The following is a 14520-nucleotide window of genomic DNA, read 5'->3' on the forward strand; positions in this document are numbered from 1 at the left end:
TAAATAAAAAGTTAATTCCAGGACTTAGTAGTTAGAACTCCTACAGATTAAAAAAAGAACTCTCTAAATTGTGCTTCAGAAATGGTGCCTCACTGTAAGTCTTAGAAAAAAATAAATGTGTTTAAAGAGGTGTCAGACAGGGATATACTTGCAAGTGTGTGTGTGTGTGTGTGTGTGTGTGTGTGTGTGTGTGTGTGAGAGAGAGAGAGAGAGAGAGAGAGAGAGAGAGAGAGAGAGAGAGAGAGAGAGAGAAAGAGAGGAGGAGTGGATTAGGTGACATGGTAGTTAGTGTTGGAGAAGGCCCAGGAATTGTGCATTGAGACACTCAGTGCCAGACAACATTGTGAATTAAGCAAGATTTTGTTTATTTAGATTATTTTGAGAAAAGACGTACAAAAAAGAAAGGATGGTCAGCCCTCTCTCTTCCCTCAACTCTTCCCCACCCCCCAACTCGTAACTCGCTCTCTCTTCCTCGCCCTCGCTCCCTCTTCTACTGAAGGGATTCCCAGGATGTTCAAAGTCTTTTCTTCTGAGTTAATCATTTTGTGGTGTATGTCAAGTAAAACATTCTGTGGTCTACACCTATTTTTCCACTTTTTCCTATCCTCTCTGCAGGAATGCACCTGTCTACCTTACAGTGCTAAGATAGGTTTTATACCCAGCCAAAGTAATGTGAAATATACCTAAGTGATACTTCCTAGAAAAGAAAATTCATATTTTTCTCTGAAGTTGAAATCATTATTTTTCACTTCGAAAAATTTTAGTTAAGTAAATAGTTAAAACTTTAACTTCTTAAATACATTGCAGGTATTTAAGCATTCAAGTATTTTTCTTCTTAGATTCAAGGAAAAATGTTAAAACAATAACATAATAAAGTTGCTAAGATTGGGGAATACCTTAGTTTTTCGGTAATTTGTTTTTGATTTTAATACTTTGGAATTCTCCATTTTTTTTTCAGATTCTAGAATCTACTCCTTTAGCTTGCTGGTATACTACGTCTACTATCTACATAGTTTATTTTTAAGGCAAAATTTTCCAGACAAATTTTTGAACTCTTGAGTTATCTTTTTTTAAAAGTGGCCCTGTCAATAAAATACCACCCTAAGTATAAGAAAATTCCACTTCTGCCTTTTTCCCACTGAGTTGCTAGGAATATAGTAGGCCCTTGATTCTTGTTTATTTGAATTCATTGTGACCTTGTTTGTTAGCATTTTGCATGTCTGAAATTCCCAAATTATAAATCGGAAAAAGGCCCATTCCTTGGCCATTCTTGTAGGGAATGTCTAATATTTTGAGCTGCTTTAGAAAAGCCAGTAGTATTATATAAGAAATACGTGCTCGTTTTATAAAAAGGAAACTAATCTTTGTCAGTATATGCTTATTGTCTCAGAGTGCCAAAAACTTGTGGCCACTTAACCTATGAAGTAATTGCCTGCCATATAAATAGGCTGCCCTAGAGAATGGGTTAATTTTTTTTCTCCCCTTAGTTAGAATATAATTTCTTCATCAACTGACTTTCACCTAACCAAAAGGAAATCTTTGAACTGCTTTAAAAATAACTATAATGCTTAACTCATGCAGTTACCAAATCATGCTTTTTTCCATCTTTCTGATTAAAATTCTCTAGGCATTGTTAAGTAGTCTTACATTTACATTGGAACCCCTTCATTTGTATTAATAGGTACAGGTACACTAACATGTAGTACTGATATTTATTTGTGATAATGAAAACTAACATTTAATAAAAGCCTACTATGTGCCAAAGGATTCAGGCTCCGTGCTAAACTGGTTTCGGGGACAAGGCATGAATTTTGATAGTGAAACAACTGGCAGTGTAATTGTGAATTTGTTGTTGTGTAATTGGCTATGTTGCATAGTTTCCTGTAGTGAGATAATGTAATTTTGGTATTTGGCAAATGTTTAGCGGCTCTGTGTTGTTGCCTGCCAGACAGGTTTATATTAGCTTTACCTTCCTTTTCTTCGTGTATCGTTGTACCTACATTTGCAGACTCTTAACTCTTTGGATCAATCGGAATGTTCTTCAATGGTGACATACCGTTGACCGTTGTAGGTGTAGTGATATGAAGTCTAACTGATGTGAGAATGCATGTTTTTTAAAGAGAAATTACTACTTGTCATATCTTGTTACCAATTTTCAATTTCTACCATTAAAAAGTATGAAGTGTTTATATAGTTATGGTGCTATGCAAGTAATTCAAATGGTTCTTCTAAGAACTTAAAATCTAAAGTCCTTAAAGGGATTACTATTAATACACCTTTTTTGAAAAAAATTCACATGTGCACATTAACGCACATATAAATGCATATAAAAACATAAATAAATACACTTTAAAACTTCACACGTGCATTGAGCAAATCCTAGATATTGGACAAATAGCAAATTTAAGAAAATGAGATTTCAGTCAGAAAAACTTGATTTTTTCCCCCCTTTAGGAATGAAATAAAAGATTTTATATTAGAAACATGAAATTGAAGTTCATAGTAAGTATTGCTTGTGACATCAAATTTTATTGTGATTTATCAGGTGGAAATCTTTAAGGCAAAAGCACTAGGTTATGTGTATATTCACTTACTAACTTCTCATTCCCTCATGTTATTACTCCTCTTTCCTCTCTCCTCCTTTTTTTTTTTTTTTTTGGACCAGTACATTTCTAAACTGGAAAATTATGCTAAAGGCACCTGTTTCCCTTCAGAAAAAAGTTTTCTCTTAGGATTTAGAGTGTTTATTTTTTATGTGAAGAACATTTATTATGCCCCAATGGAAGTGAGAGAGTCATGGGACGACTTCGCAGTGAGCCTTATTAGCCACGTGGAGGTAATTAATGCCTCCCATGACCAGTTAAAGCAGCAGCATCAGACCTTAAGATGGAAAAGTGGCCTCTTCTTCTACAGTTTAATTTTATCTAAGACGAACAGTGCTTTAGAGTTTGTTTCCATCATCTTAAAGATACAGAAATATTTATAGGATGTGTGCAGTGAATATTCTTGGTTTTACTGCTGTGAACAAACCATTTGTAAATTTTTTCATGACGTACAATAATCGTGTTAAAATATTTAATGAATGTGTTTGCCTTCTCATTCTGAAATGCCACCTGTATGATGCTTCTTGCAATGAGATTTTGTGTAGTTGACTTAAGAATTCTACATCCCAATTATATAAAAGCCTGAGCACAAGCAAAGAGCCACAGAAATTAAACTATGATCCTGCTAGTTGGAGAAGTGAATCCTTTATTTTCAGGAATCTTATTTAGAAAGAAAATTTTCCTAAATAATTTTATGTTAGCTAGAATTTCATGTTTCTATACGATACAATATTTCTGTTTACTTTTTGTCAGTGTAGCCTAGGTTAAAAAAAAGTGCTATTAGTCATTATTTTTTTCTTTTTTAAACACCTAAATCAAACCATAGTTACCTTCTTTAATTTAGTGGTTGACTAGGACTTGTTCACAAAAATAAGATTTCTTTATGTGATCTTTATTTTATATACAAAAATACTATAGTAAATAACTTTTACCTTTGTATGGATCAAATTTATTCTGAGAAAAGGAAACATGGATACATTGACTGAACAACTACTCAGATGTTTACATTGGCTCTCCCTAAAATTTTATATACATTTCAACATCAGTGCACTGTTTAAAGGTATATTTTAATGATAATTGTTTTGGTCATTGAGTAAAATTGATCTGCAGGGAACTGAACTTGGTACTTTAATTAATTTTAGAGAGACAAGGAGGGAGGGAGGGAGGGAGGGAGAGGAGCAGAGGGAGAGAGAGAGCAAGAGCGAGCAAGAAAGAGAGAGAGGAGAGAGAGAATCTTAAGCAGACTCCACGTGCAGTGTGCAGCCCAACACAAGGCTGGATTCCATGACCCTGGGATCATGATCTGAGCCAAAATCGAGTTGGGCGCTCAATTGACCGAGCCACCATGGTGCCCCTTGGGTTTAGTTTCAAGCTTTATTTCTTAAAGACAAATATCTTTATTTTAAACATTATTTCTTGAAGAAAAAAATCTGATTTTATAATTACTGCGATCCCTATACTATTGTTAAAAAAACAAAAGACTTAACCTGGTAATTCTGTGATGAATCTGTACATAATAAACTTCCTACTATTTGTACATAATAAATTTCCTTCCTTTAAAAAAAACACTTTAAAAAAATCATAAGCTATATTGATGTTTTTTCCATTGGGTGTATTCCACAAAAACTTGTATTGGATTGGTTGTTTTCACTTGTTAGAATTCTAGTAAAATGCTGAGATAACTGTATTATATTTCTAATGAAGTTTGTAAAAATATTGAACACTTGTGAAATTATTGAATAACCTATTATGCATGACCATGAATATATGATTTCTAATTGACTTGACTTTTGGCTTAATCTTTCATTTTTTTGTAGGTATCTAATATTTGTTTGTGATAGTTCTTTTAGATCTTTTAACCTAGTTTTGGACTCTCAGATGTCCTAGAAAAACCTGAAGCATTCAGTTGAATGTCTACAAGGTTTCTCTTTGAGTACAACCAAGAAGAGATAGTATTTGCTATGTATTTAGGGAAACCAATTTTGGCATTTGATTTTTTTGGGAAAAATCATTTTATGATTTATTTGGTAGGGATGGAGATACGCAGGTAAAAATCAACAAGCATTAAAATCCTTGAAGAGTTATTCTAATATAAATGTAAAGAAGCATATGTGATTTGTTTAAAATCCCTAACTTCTCTTTCAGGGGTTTATGGCATTCATTGATAATAGTTCCCCGATTGTTTCCTTATAGAAGGTAGATCGTAAAGTATTGCCCTGTAGAGATTATCTGGCTACATAATATTACTGTAGTTGAAGGAGCATAATATATTAAAATATAGGAGCTCAGAGCACTTTTTTGCTCTTGAGATTTATAGGAGAGGGACAAGTTTATGAATGGACAAAGCTAATAGACTCGAATTTAAATAATTTCGGTAACGAAAAGAATGCTGAATCTAATGCAGTCTGGTACTTGGTTTTTCTAAGGTGGATTACTCACTACTTTTTTCTCCTCTTCTACTTCCTACAGGAAACCAGTTTCCTCCAATTGCAGCACAGGACCTTCCTTTTGTTTTAAAGGCTGGCTACCTTGAGAAACGCAGAAAAGGTAAACTGTAAGATTCTAATGAAAAATCTAAAAATGGCTTTATCCTTGCATAAAACATGCTTGCAGTATACATGTGGAGCCAATATTCTCTTTAGGTGATTAAAGAGTTTTAAGACTGTAAGAAAATCTGAACAACATTATCCAAACCACAAAATACAGTTTTTAGTTCTATATAATTTTTTTTAAAGTTTACTTATTCTGAGAGCAAGAGAGAGCAAATGAGCGGGGGAGGAGCAGAGAGAGAGGGAGAGACAGCAAATCCCAAGCAGGCTCTGCACTGTCAGTGTGGAGTCCAATGTGGGGCTTGAACCCATATTTCATGAGATGATAACCCGAGCTGAAACCAACAAGTTGGACACCTAACCAAATGAGCCACGCAGGCACCCCGCTCTGTAGGATTTTTAATAGAACATTTGGTCAGGTTTCTGGTTGCCAATCTTGATTATTTGTAAATGATTCAGGAGCTGTTTCCTGCCTCTTAGAGGACAGCTGCGGGCCATGACTGTATTCTCAAGGATGGGATTTCTCACCATTCTCCCACCCAGCTGAGCAGCAGGTTATCCCACACGTGACCTGGCTTACACCATGTCTGCTATGATTCCCATCAAGCCTGGCATATTGTCTGCCATTTTCTGTTATTCATTCAGTGTTCCTCTCCATTGGCCATGATAATTGGGAGTTGACCATATGGTCTCGCTCTTTCAGCACCAACATATAACGGAAATGGACTATGGAGGTGGTGGTATTATATGGGAAACAGAAAACAGAAAGTCCCTTCATTACCATTTTGCTTTTCTCCCAGGTAGTCCCCTTGGGCCTTTCTATTTATATTCCATTTGCTTCCCTTGGTTTTCTTAGCTGAATTTTAAAGCTGAGAGAGATAGTAGCAGTCATCTAGGTCAACTCCTCCCCCCCTCCCCCCCGACCCTTTTATAACAGATGAGAGAAGGAGACCCAGATGAATCCCTTCTCTCAAAGCTGTGTAGTCAGATGTCCTTTTGACTGTCCCTGTCAGGAAGGTGTGTTAGCCACAAGTGTCGCAGTCCCATCTCTGCTTCACTTTATTCCTTTTTAGCTTTGTTTTTGTTTTTTGGTTTTGTTTGTTTGTCTCTTGGAGAAGAAGCTACAAGTTAATTAGTCATAGAATTTTAGAGCTGGCAGAAACCTTAGAAGTCACATTAACAGGTTTTTCGTTTTAACGGTGTTACATTTATACTATATATGTAATACATAGTATCTAAACTGTTCCTTTCCCCCTTTTATTGTAGATCACAGCTTTCTGGGATTCGAATGGCAGAAACGGTGGTGTGCCCTCAGCAAAACAGTATTCTATTATTATGGAAGTGATAAAGGTAGTATTGGGGTTCAATCATACTGACTTCTATTGTGGAAGGGTTTTAGGGGCCATTTTATACCCCCTTTTTAGTACAGAATAAACTGAAGACAAAGGGAGAAAGACTAACTGAGCATTTTAATATTTGCAGTCTCAGACTGTGTAATTCTATTTTATTATTTGCCGAATGCTCCAAATTCCAGAATTCCCTAAAAGTTAACACAGTTGTGTTTTATTGAGTTAGGAAAGAGATGAAAATTTATGTGGCTTTTCATTTTAGGAAATATTTATCATCCAAGGTAATGTAGAATTTCTGGAGAAGTGAAGACCATTAGGGTTGTGAGAGTTTTGAAGGGAGGAAAAGATATTTTTTTTTTCTTTCAGATGTTTTAAAAGAGACATTTAGATGAAATGAAATGCGTGCAATACCTTTCTCAGCTTCTTTTAAATAACAACAGCAAACACCTATATAGAGAATGCTATTCTAAGCGCTTTAGCTATATTAACTGGTCCAGCAGCAACTCTGTGAGGTAGGGACTACTATTAGCTCTGTTTATTTTGCGGTTGGGAAAACTGAGGATTAACTGAGGTTAAATAATTTGGTCAGGGTCACAGAGCTGGTAGGTGGCCAGTGTGGGATTCGAGCCTAGGCTTATGGTAGAGTCCACGCTCTAACCAGCAATTTGGAAACATTAAGACCATTTATAACTTTACATGCTAATTAATACATCTCTTGATCACAGCTCACATAATTTTAAGTTCCGTATTTGAACGAATAAAGCATAAAATATTGAAATTTGAAGAATATCAGCTTCCTTAGTTTTGTTTTTTTTTCTAGGGAAAGCAAGTCAGAAGTTGAATATTATAAAGCAAAGGTAATGTAGAAATAGCTAGCATCTGTTTCTGGAAAGGACCCGTAAGGAGAAAAAAGGCATAGAAGTCCAGTGTCACTGATTCCCATGGAATCATTTACCTTATCAGTGTTTTTTGGAAGTTTTGTTTCATTTGACTTCACTTGCAGGGTTTAGGTTTTTTCCCTTATTCTAGAACCTTGCAGATAGGATCATTGTACATATTTCAGGTAAATTTGAAACACATAGGTGATGCTAGAAGTTGGTCTTACCTTTTGGCAACTGGCATTAACAAATTAAGAATTAACTTAGTGGTTAGTTTGCATTACATCACTAATTTACAATAGATTCCAACGGAACAATGGCATCAGCGAAGTATAAACTATAAACAGCTATCATCAGGCAGCCTTCTTTCTTCTGCTAAGGGTAAGTAGGTGATTGTATCAGAAAAATTAACCCAAGTTCAGTTATTGATTACCATAGGTCGTAAGTATAAATGATTATGACAAATATAGTATGCACACCATTGTGAATTGAGATCAAGATCTTACTTTTCCACAGAGAAAGACCTTCTATTTCATAAGACTAGGGGAGAGAGGCTTTACCTCCTTGTCACTCCGGCTGAGTTAGGTTTCTCATTTCTCTTTTTTATTTTTTCCTTTATTTTGAGAGAGAGAGCGCTCATGGGCATGTGCACACGAGTGGGGGAGGCGCAGAGAAAGTGGGAGAGAGAGAATCCCAGGCAGGCTCCAGGCTCAGGACGAAGCCCAATGCGGGGCTCCATCCTGTGGCCAAGAGGTCATGACCTGAGCTGGTATCAGGAGTCAGATGCTTAACTAACTGAGCCACTCGAGCACCCCCTCATTTCTAATTTCTTTAAGAGTCCATGACTACTAATGTTCGTTTCCTCCACTCCTCCTAACTGGTATATACCAAATGTTAGGCCAGAGATTAGCAAGAACTTTCCCAAAACTTAAGGAAGGTTTATATTTGTTTCAAGTAAGTATATTTATTTCAGTAAATAAGTTCTAGTTATTTGTGGATGCTATTAGTTAAATTCCTACTTCTGTTCTTATTTGATGGGACCTTGTGGCAATAACATCTTTGGCATTTGTGTTTTAACCATTTTGTGGTACATTTAGCCACCTATACCACCACTGCTTTTTAAAAATTACTTTTTTAGGGGCGCCTGGGTGGCTCAGTCGGTTGAGCGGCCGACTTCGGCTCAGGTCATGATCTCACGGTCCGTGAGTTCGAGCCCCGCGTCGGGGTCTGTGCAGACAGCTCAGAGCCTGGAGCCTGTTTCGGATTCTGTGTCTCCCTCTCTCTGACCCTCCCCATTCATGCTCTGTATCTCTCTGTCTCAAAAATAAATAAACGTTAAAAAAAAAATTTTTTTTTAATTACTTTTTTAGTGTTCCTTTCTCATGTGGGTATTTGAAGATCTGGTGTATATTTCCATCAAACTCTTCCGTGTTGTTATGAAGTATCCGTTGAGGATTCAGGTGTGTTTTTGTGGTTCTTTTGGCTGCTTCCCTTAGAATTTTTGGCTAGTTCTTCTTTGGGGGACTCAGAAAATAATCTGTCTTTGAACACTTTTTTAATTTGGCACGATGCTGAGTTCCTTCCTTTGTATCTTTTTCTTTCTAGGAAAATGTACCTGTCACGTGAAAGTTTTACTTTCTTTTGTGAAATTAGATAGCTGATTTGTACAGCCTGGTTTACTGTATGTATGAACCACTTGTCTAACCCTTGGAAAGAGCTATTTAGATGTATGAGAACTGTAATCCTCCAGCTAAGCAGGATTTAGATAAATGGATTATAGAGGCACAGAAGGAGTCGATACCACTTACTAGGTTAAACTGTACTTTGTTACTATTTGACAGATAACATAGTTCACATTTTATAACTTACGGTGTGTGCCAAAAAACATTTTGACCCATCAGGGTAGTAATGGCTTAGAAAAAGTAGTTCCAGCCTCTAGGGAAAATAATGCACTTACCTTTGTACTCATAAATATCATTTATATGTATTATTCATGGTCATTGGCTGCCCTTAAGCATATATACAGTACATATTTTATCACTTTATGAAATCACATCCATCCTTTTATCTCCTTCTTCTTCCTTTGATTGTCACAAATCCTATTCATCAAACTTCTTAGGTCTTAGCTATTCAGAGTGCCATCAAGGTAGTCATTCATTCACTCACTCATTGATTCATTTTTTGGTTGAATAAATATTTATTGGCTAGTTGGTAGATACTAGGCACTGAGGTTCCAAAGATAATCCGGCCTTAGAGATACCTGAGAGTTTTTTTTAATGTTTATTTATTTTTGAGAGAGAGAGAGGGGCAGAGAGTGAGCGGGGAAGGGGCAGAGAGAGAGAGGGAGACACAGAATCTGAAGTAGGCTTCATGCTGTGAGCGGTTAGCAAAGAGCCCGATGCGGGGCTTGCACTTAACAAACCGTAGGATCAGGACCTGAGCTGAAGTTGGACGCTTAACCGACTGAGCCTCCCAGGTGCCCCTCATTCTCTAATTATCATAGGAGGCTCCAAGAGGCTAATATGTATAGGATAGTAAGAGAATCTTTGTGTAATGTTTATCTTAACAATAGCTATATGTTATGTTAGTCTAATAGACCATATCATAGTTGTCCGATTTCCAGTTGTAGAGGAAAACAGTAGGTATAGCCAAAAAAAATAGAGGCAGGCTTTAGATTCCCGTTTTACAGAAATGCCAGTAATTTGTTCATTCTCCATTCCCTACCACCTCGCACTACCTTGTTTTTTAATTGCGTGTATACCTATGGTTGAAAATGTGTTCAAAAACCACTTGATTTTTATGCTTGTGGTGTAATTTTATTTTAAAGAAAAACAGAAGGTTTTGGAAATACCTCAGATTTCCTGTCGCAAGACCATATGAGCCGCACTTTTAATTCTAACTAAAGTGTTTCCCTTTGGACTCATATATATTGCCTGGGTTTATTAGGCAGAGCCCCTTGGGGCCCCTAAGTAACCAATATATATGTAGCATATAGTATTTTTCATTTAAAATAGTAATAATTTGATATTTCCTCACAGTATAATTCAAAACACCAGAAGTGTATTTCACGTGGCTGAATTAGCACTGGCAGCTGTATTTCTGTGAGCTTTACAGACAAGGAAAAATGTTCATATATCTTTACCTGAGGGCCTAGAACAACTTGTTAATCAGTTTGATGAAGTTTAATGCAAAGGCTTAGTGTTAAGGGGCATATTTTCCTCTTTCCTACTAATAATAAGCATTAAAACATATGGAAACAAGAGTTATTCACCCAGGAGAAAGGCCTTCTTAAATATAAGAAGCAGATGTTAACAAAAATTTCTGCACGCTTTGTATGTCTTTCTCTTCGCTAGCCATTTGTACCAAGTTAACATTCTTGGTATAAACAATAGAAACCAACTTTGACTCTGCAGAAAAGGAAAATTATTGGGAGAATATTGGCTCTCAGGCAGAATTGACGGGAAGGCTAAACAACCAGGCTCAGAAGGCAAGGACTGAGAGAGGTAAGGTACCTAGAACTTCAGCCCAGTCTCTGCCCCCAACGAGAGTCTAACTGGGACACACTGCTGGCCCTGCCGTTGTGCAATGCCACGGACACGAGGATGGTGTCAGAGCTCTCCCCTGATTCTCTTGTTAGTCAGTTTGGATGTAGGTTCCAGTTCAGAGCATCTGACTGACTGACCTAGACCAGGGAAAAACCTCCCTCCCTCCCTCCATCTTCTGTGGTGAGAAGCTGGCTCTGGCCCCCAACAATCTCAGGACTGACATAGGAAAGATACTTAGATGTCAGATGTCAGGCATCTTCAGATGGCAAATGCCCACAACCTATAGGGATGCTAAATGATCTGAAATTATTTAGTTGCTGTGTTTAGTAGGAATTATTTATTTGTTATCTTGAAGTTGGTAGGAGACTGGTTGGTGTTTTAAAACCTGTTGTCTGAGAGCCAGCAAAAAAGAAAAAGCAAGCATATTTGTAAGAAAAACGGGACTGATTGGATTTTGGTAGGTAGCGATGGAGTAGAGGGAAAGAATATGGGGCAGTGGATGTGGAAAAAGGAAGAAATCAAGAATGATGCTCCGTTTTCTGGTTTGGAGTCTTCAGTTAATGGAGGTGCCATTGATCGAGAAGGAGGACACAACAAGAAAGATCACAAGTGTTGCAGGAGTGGAGATAAGGTGATCTCCATTGTGGGCATGTTCTCTTCATTGTGCCCATAAGACATTCAAGAAATGAAACATATATACTGGGCAGATAAAGGTTTGGATATAAAATCCTGAAGCTGGACGAAAAATAGGGAATTATGAATCACAAGATACGAATAGAAGTTGAATCCTAAGGATTGGGTAAGATTGCCCAGAGAAAACCGTAAAGCAGGAAAAGAGCAAGATTTGGAACATAATGCATCATGGCTGTTTAAGAGATAGACAAAGGTAGAGGAGCCCATGAAGCAAGCTGAGAAAGTCGGACCCAAGTTGCAGAAGGAAATGCAAAATAGCATTCATCTTCTCTAGCAAGATTTCATAAATTACATGTTCTAGAACAGTGGTTTTTCAAACATTAGTGTGTGTCAAAATCACCTGGGTTGCTTGCTAAAACTTTGGTTTCCCACACCCACACCCACACCCAGAGATTTCCACACAGCAAGGGCAGGGTAGTAGCCATTTCTGCATTTTTAATAGTCTTCCAAGATCTAACATAGTTGGTGATTCTTGAAATATACTTTGAGAAACATCTTTCTAGGAGACAATGTGAAATGGTTGAAAAAACAAGGCTTTTTTCAGACTTAGGTTAGGGTCCTGGCTTTTATAATCTACTGGTTATATGGCCATGAGCAAATCAATTATTTTAAGATTTGTTTTTCCATCAGTGCTGGGGATGTAATAAATAACTTCTTCCTCTCAGAATTATTTTGTGGTATAGATGAGATATGTTATTAAATTCCTGGCCTACAGAAGGAGCTCAGGAAGTGTGAGTTGTCTTTTGGACACTTAGCAAACCCAGAACACAGCTGTAAACCTAAAAGCCAGTGAAAAAGTAGAAGGAAATTGCTATCATTAACCTCACGCATTTTGTTTTGTAAGAGATCAGAGCCGCCTGCTTTTTACCTTGAACCTACTGAATTAGAATTGTGTAAAATTAAGTTACTGATTTAATAGATTTTATTATCTAGTTTCTCCTGGCAGACTTCAGTTCTGTAGACATTAAATTTGAACAGCATGATATGGGCAAGGTTAAAGTGTGAAATAGAAGCTGAAGGAAATTTGATAGAGGGACAAATACCTCAAAAATCCTGAAGGCATTAATGTTATAAAAGCTAGATACTCAAATAATACTACTAAATTGTCAAGAAAATGTTAAATTATGTTTGAAAGAATTGTTTGAGAAGTCAGGGAAGTATATCTTTCAGAAAGATTTCCATTATAATGACTAACATTTTACAGATGTTTGGCACTTAAAGGAATAAGCTTGGGCTATTTCGGAAGTTCCCATAAATGCAATACTTATTAGTCTTTTGCAGTTTTGGGTAAATCAACTTATATGACTTAATTGGCATGTTACTGTTTTTAACACTTCGTCTCAAGTCAAGAAGTGTTCTTGAAACTATCCTAGAAGGCGTTGTGGAATTAATCTATATATATATTATTATGGATTGCCATATAATGCTATGGTTTTCTCCTTTTTCTCTATCTGGAAGAGATGCTAATGTGAAGAGAGAGGAGCAGAGTCTTATCAAAGCCATGACTACACCCATTTCATATCTTGAGTTTTTTGTCCCACATTGTCTGATTAGAAACATGGCTACTGGGGTGCCTGGGTGGCTCAGTCAGTTAAGTGTCCGACTTCGGCTCAGGTCATGATCTCATGGCTGATGGGTTCGAGCCCCGCATCAGGCTCTGTGCTGACAGCTCAGAGCCTGGAGCCTGCTTTGGATTCTGTATCTCCCTCTCCCTCTCTCTCTGTCTCTCTCTGCCCCTTCCCCACTCGTACTCTGTCTCTCTGTCTCTTAAAAAATAAACATTAAAAAAAAAAAAAAAAAGAAACATGGCTACTTTATGGTCATGCATGTACAAAAGCTATTGAGAAAGAGAAAGAATTATGAATTTCCCTCCATTCTCTTCAGCCTTTCTGGTTCCATACCTTTACCCTCACTTGCATGCTTATATGATTATTTATTCCCAAATAGTCAACTGTCAGCTGAATAGGTCTAGGTATTGGTTTATTTTTATTATTAGTTTTACTTGGTTAGAAAACACCGCCTTTTGTCTTGTAGTCTTAGTCTTTCTTTGGCTGAGTGAGGTTTTCTTTTGTTGTATCTTTGGTTATTGACTCTGTGTTATTTGTTACTCTTCTTCTGGATCACCCATTTTTTCTTACGTTTTATTTTTGTTAGTCTTCCATGTCTATCATCTTTCTCTTTTGTTTCTCTTCCTCCTTATTTTTTTTTCCTACCTATTGGGGTAGAATGTTTTAGGTATATCTGATTTGATTTTTCAACGATGTTCAAAATTTTCAACTTTTTATCACTTTAATCATTTGTTTTGCTGTTGCATTTTTCATTTCCTTATACGGTCTTTTTCCCTTATTTTACCAGCTCCATTCCAGTTTCTGTCCCAGCCATCTCTCTTTTATTTTATATTACATTGTTTCATCTTTCATCTCTCTCAAATATTTTTTTTACTTTATAAAAGATGCAGAATAATTTAAAGTTTATATCTGTTTCTCCTTGTGTGCTCTTGCTTTCTATATCTTGAATGCTATGTTATGTTTTTGTAGCACATGGTATTTGTTTGATTTTCCTCTTTTACTTCTGTCTGGATGTTATATATCCTTGTCTCTATAATCTGGGGTGCTTACTTCTATGTTGGATTCGTGGCCTTTCTCTGGCTTATCTCACTAGAGAGAGGTTGGTTGTGTCTTCCTCTTAGATTCTAACAGAAGATCTGATACAAAGCCCCATAGCATATTTCTGGGGGTTTGGTCTAAAGTGGATCAGCACGTCTAAGGAGAGGTCACCTAATTTGGCTGCCTGGTTGTCTTATTTCTAGATAATCTTGCACAAGAAAGTTTCTTGCTCCCTGCAGCTCTTCCTAACTCAGTCTTTATAGTGCTGATTTTACATCTCCAGATGTAAACCACTCC

General features: G+C 36.8%; 1 protein-coding gene and 1 long non-coding RNA gene across 4 annotated transcripts in view; both read left to right on the plus strand.

Annotated features, from left to right (window-relative positions):
* The window catches only part of SKAP2 (src kinase associated phosphoprotein 2), a 180623-nt gene that overhangs the window by 104963 nt on the left and 61140 nt on the right, over window positions 1–14520 (plus strand). For all 3 annotated transcript variants that reach the window (XM_058724770.1, XM_058724772.1, XM_058724771.1), the window contains exons 5-6: window positions 5073–5150; window positions 6419–6502. In XM_058724770.1, the coding sequence (XP_058580753.1) occupies window positions 5073–5150; window positions 6419–6502 (162 nt within the window). The remainder of the gene's footprint in view (window positions 1–5072; window positions 5151–6418; window positions 6503–14520) is intronic.
* LOC131509242 (uncharacterized) lies at window positions 8734–13421 on the plus strand. The gene is made up of 2 exons (XR_009260387.1): window positions 8734–8839; window positions 8985–13421. It is a non-coding gene; the product is annotated as an uncharacterized LOC131509242 (long non-coding RNA).

The sequence above is a fragment of the Neofelis nebulosa genome, chromosome 4, assembly GCF_028018385.1.
Source record: "Neofelis nebulosa isolate mNeoNeb1 chromosome 4, mNeoNeb1.pri, whole genome shotgun sequence".
NCBI classification, from domain to species: Eukaryota; Metazoa; Chordata; class Mammalia; order Carnivora; family Felidae; genus Neofelis; species Neofelis nebulosa.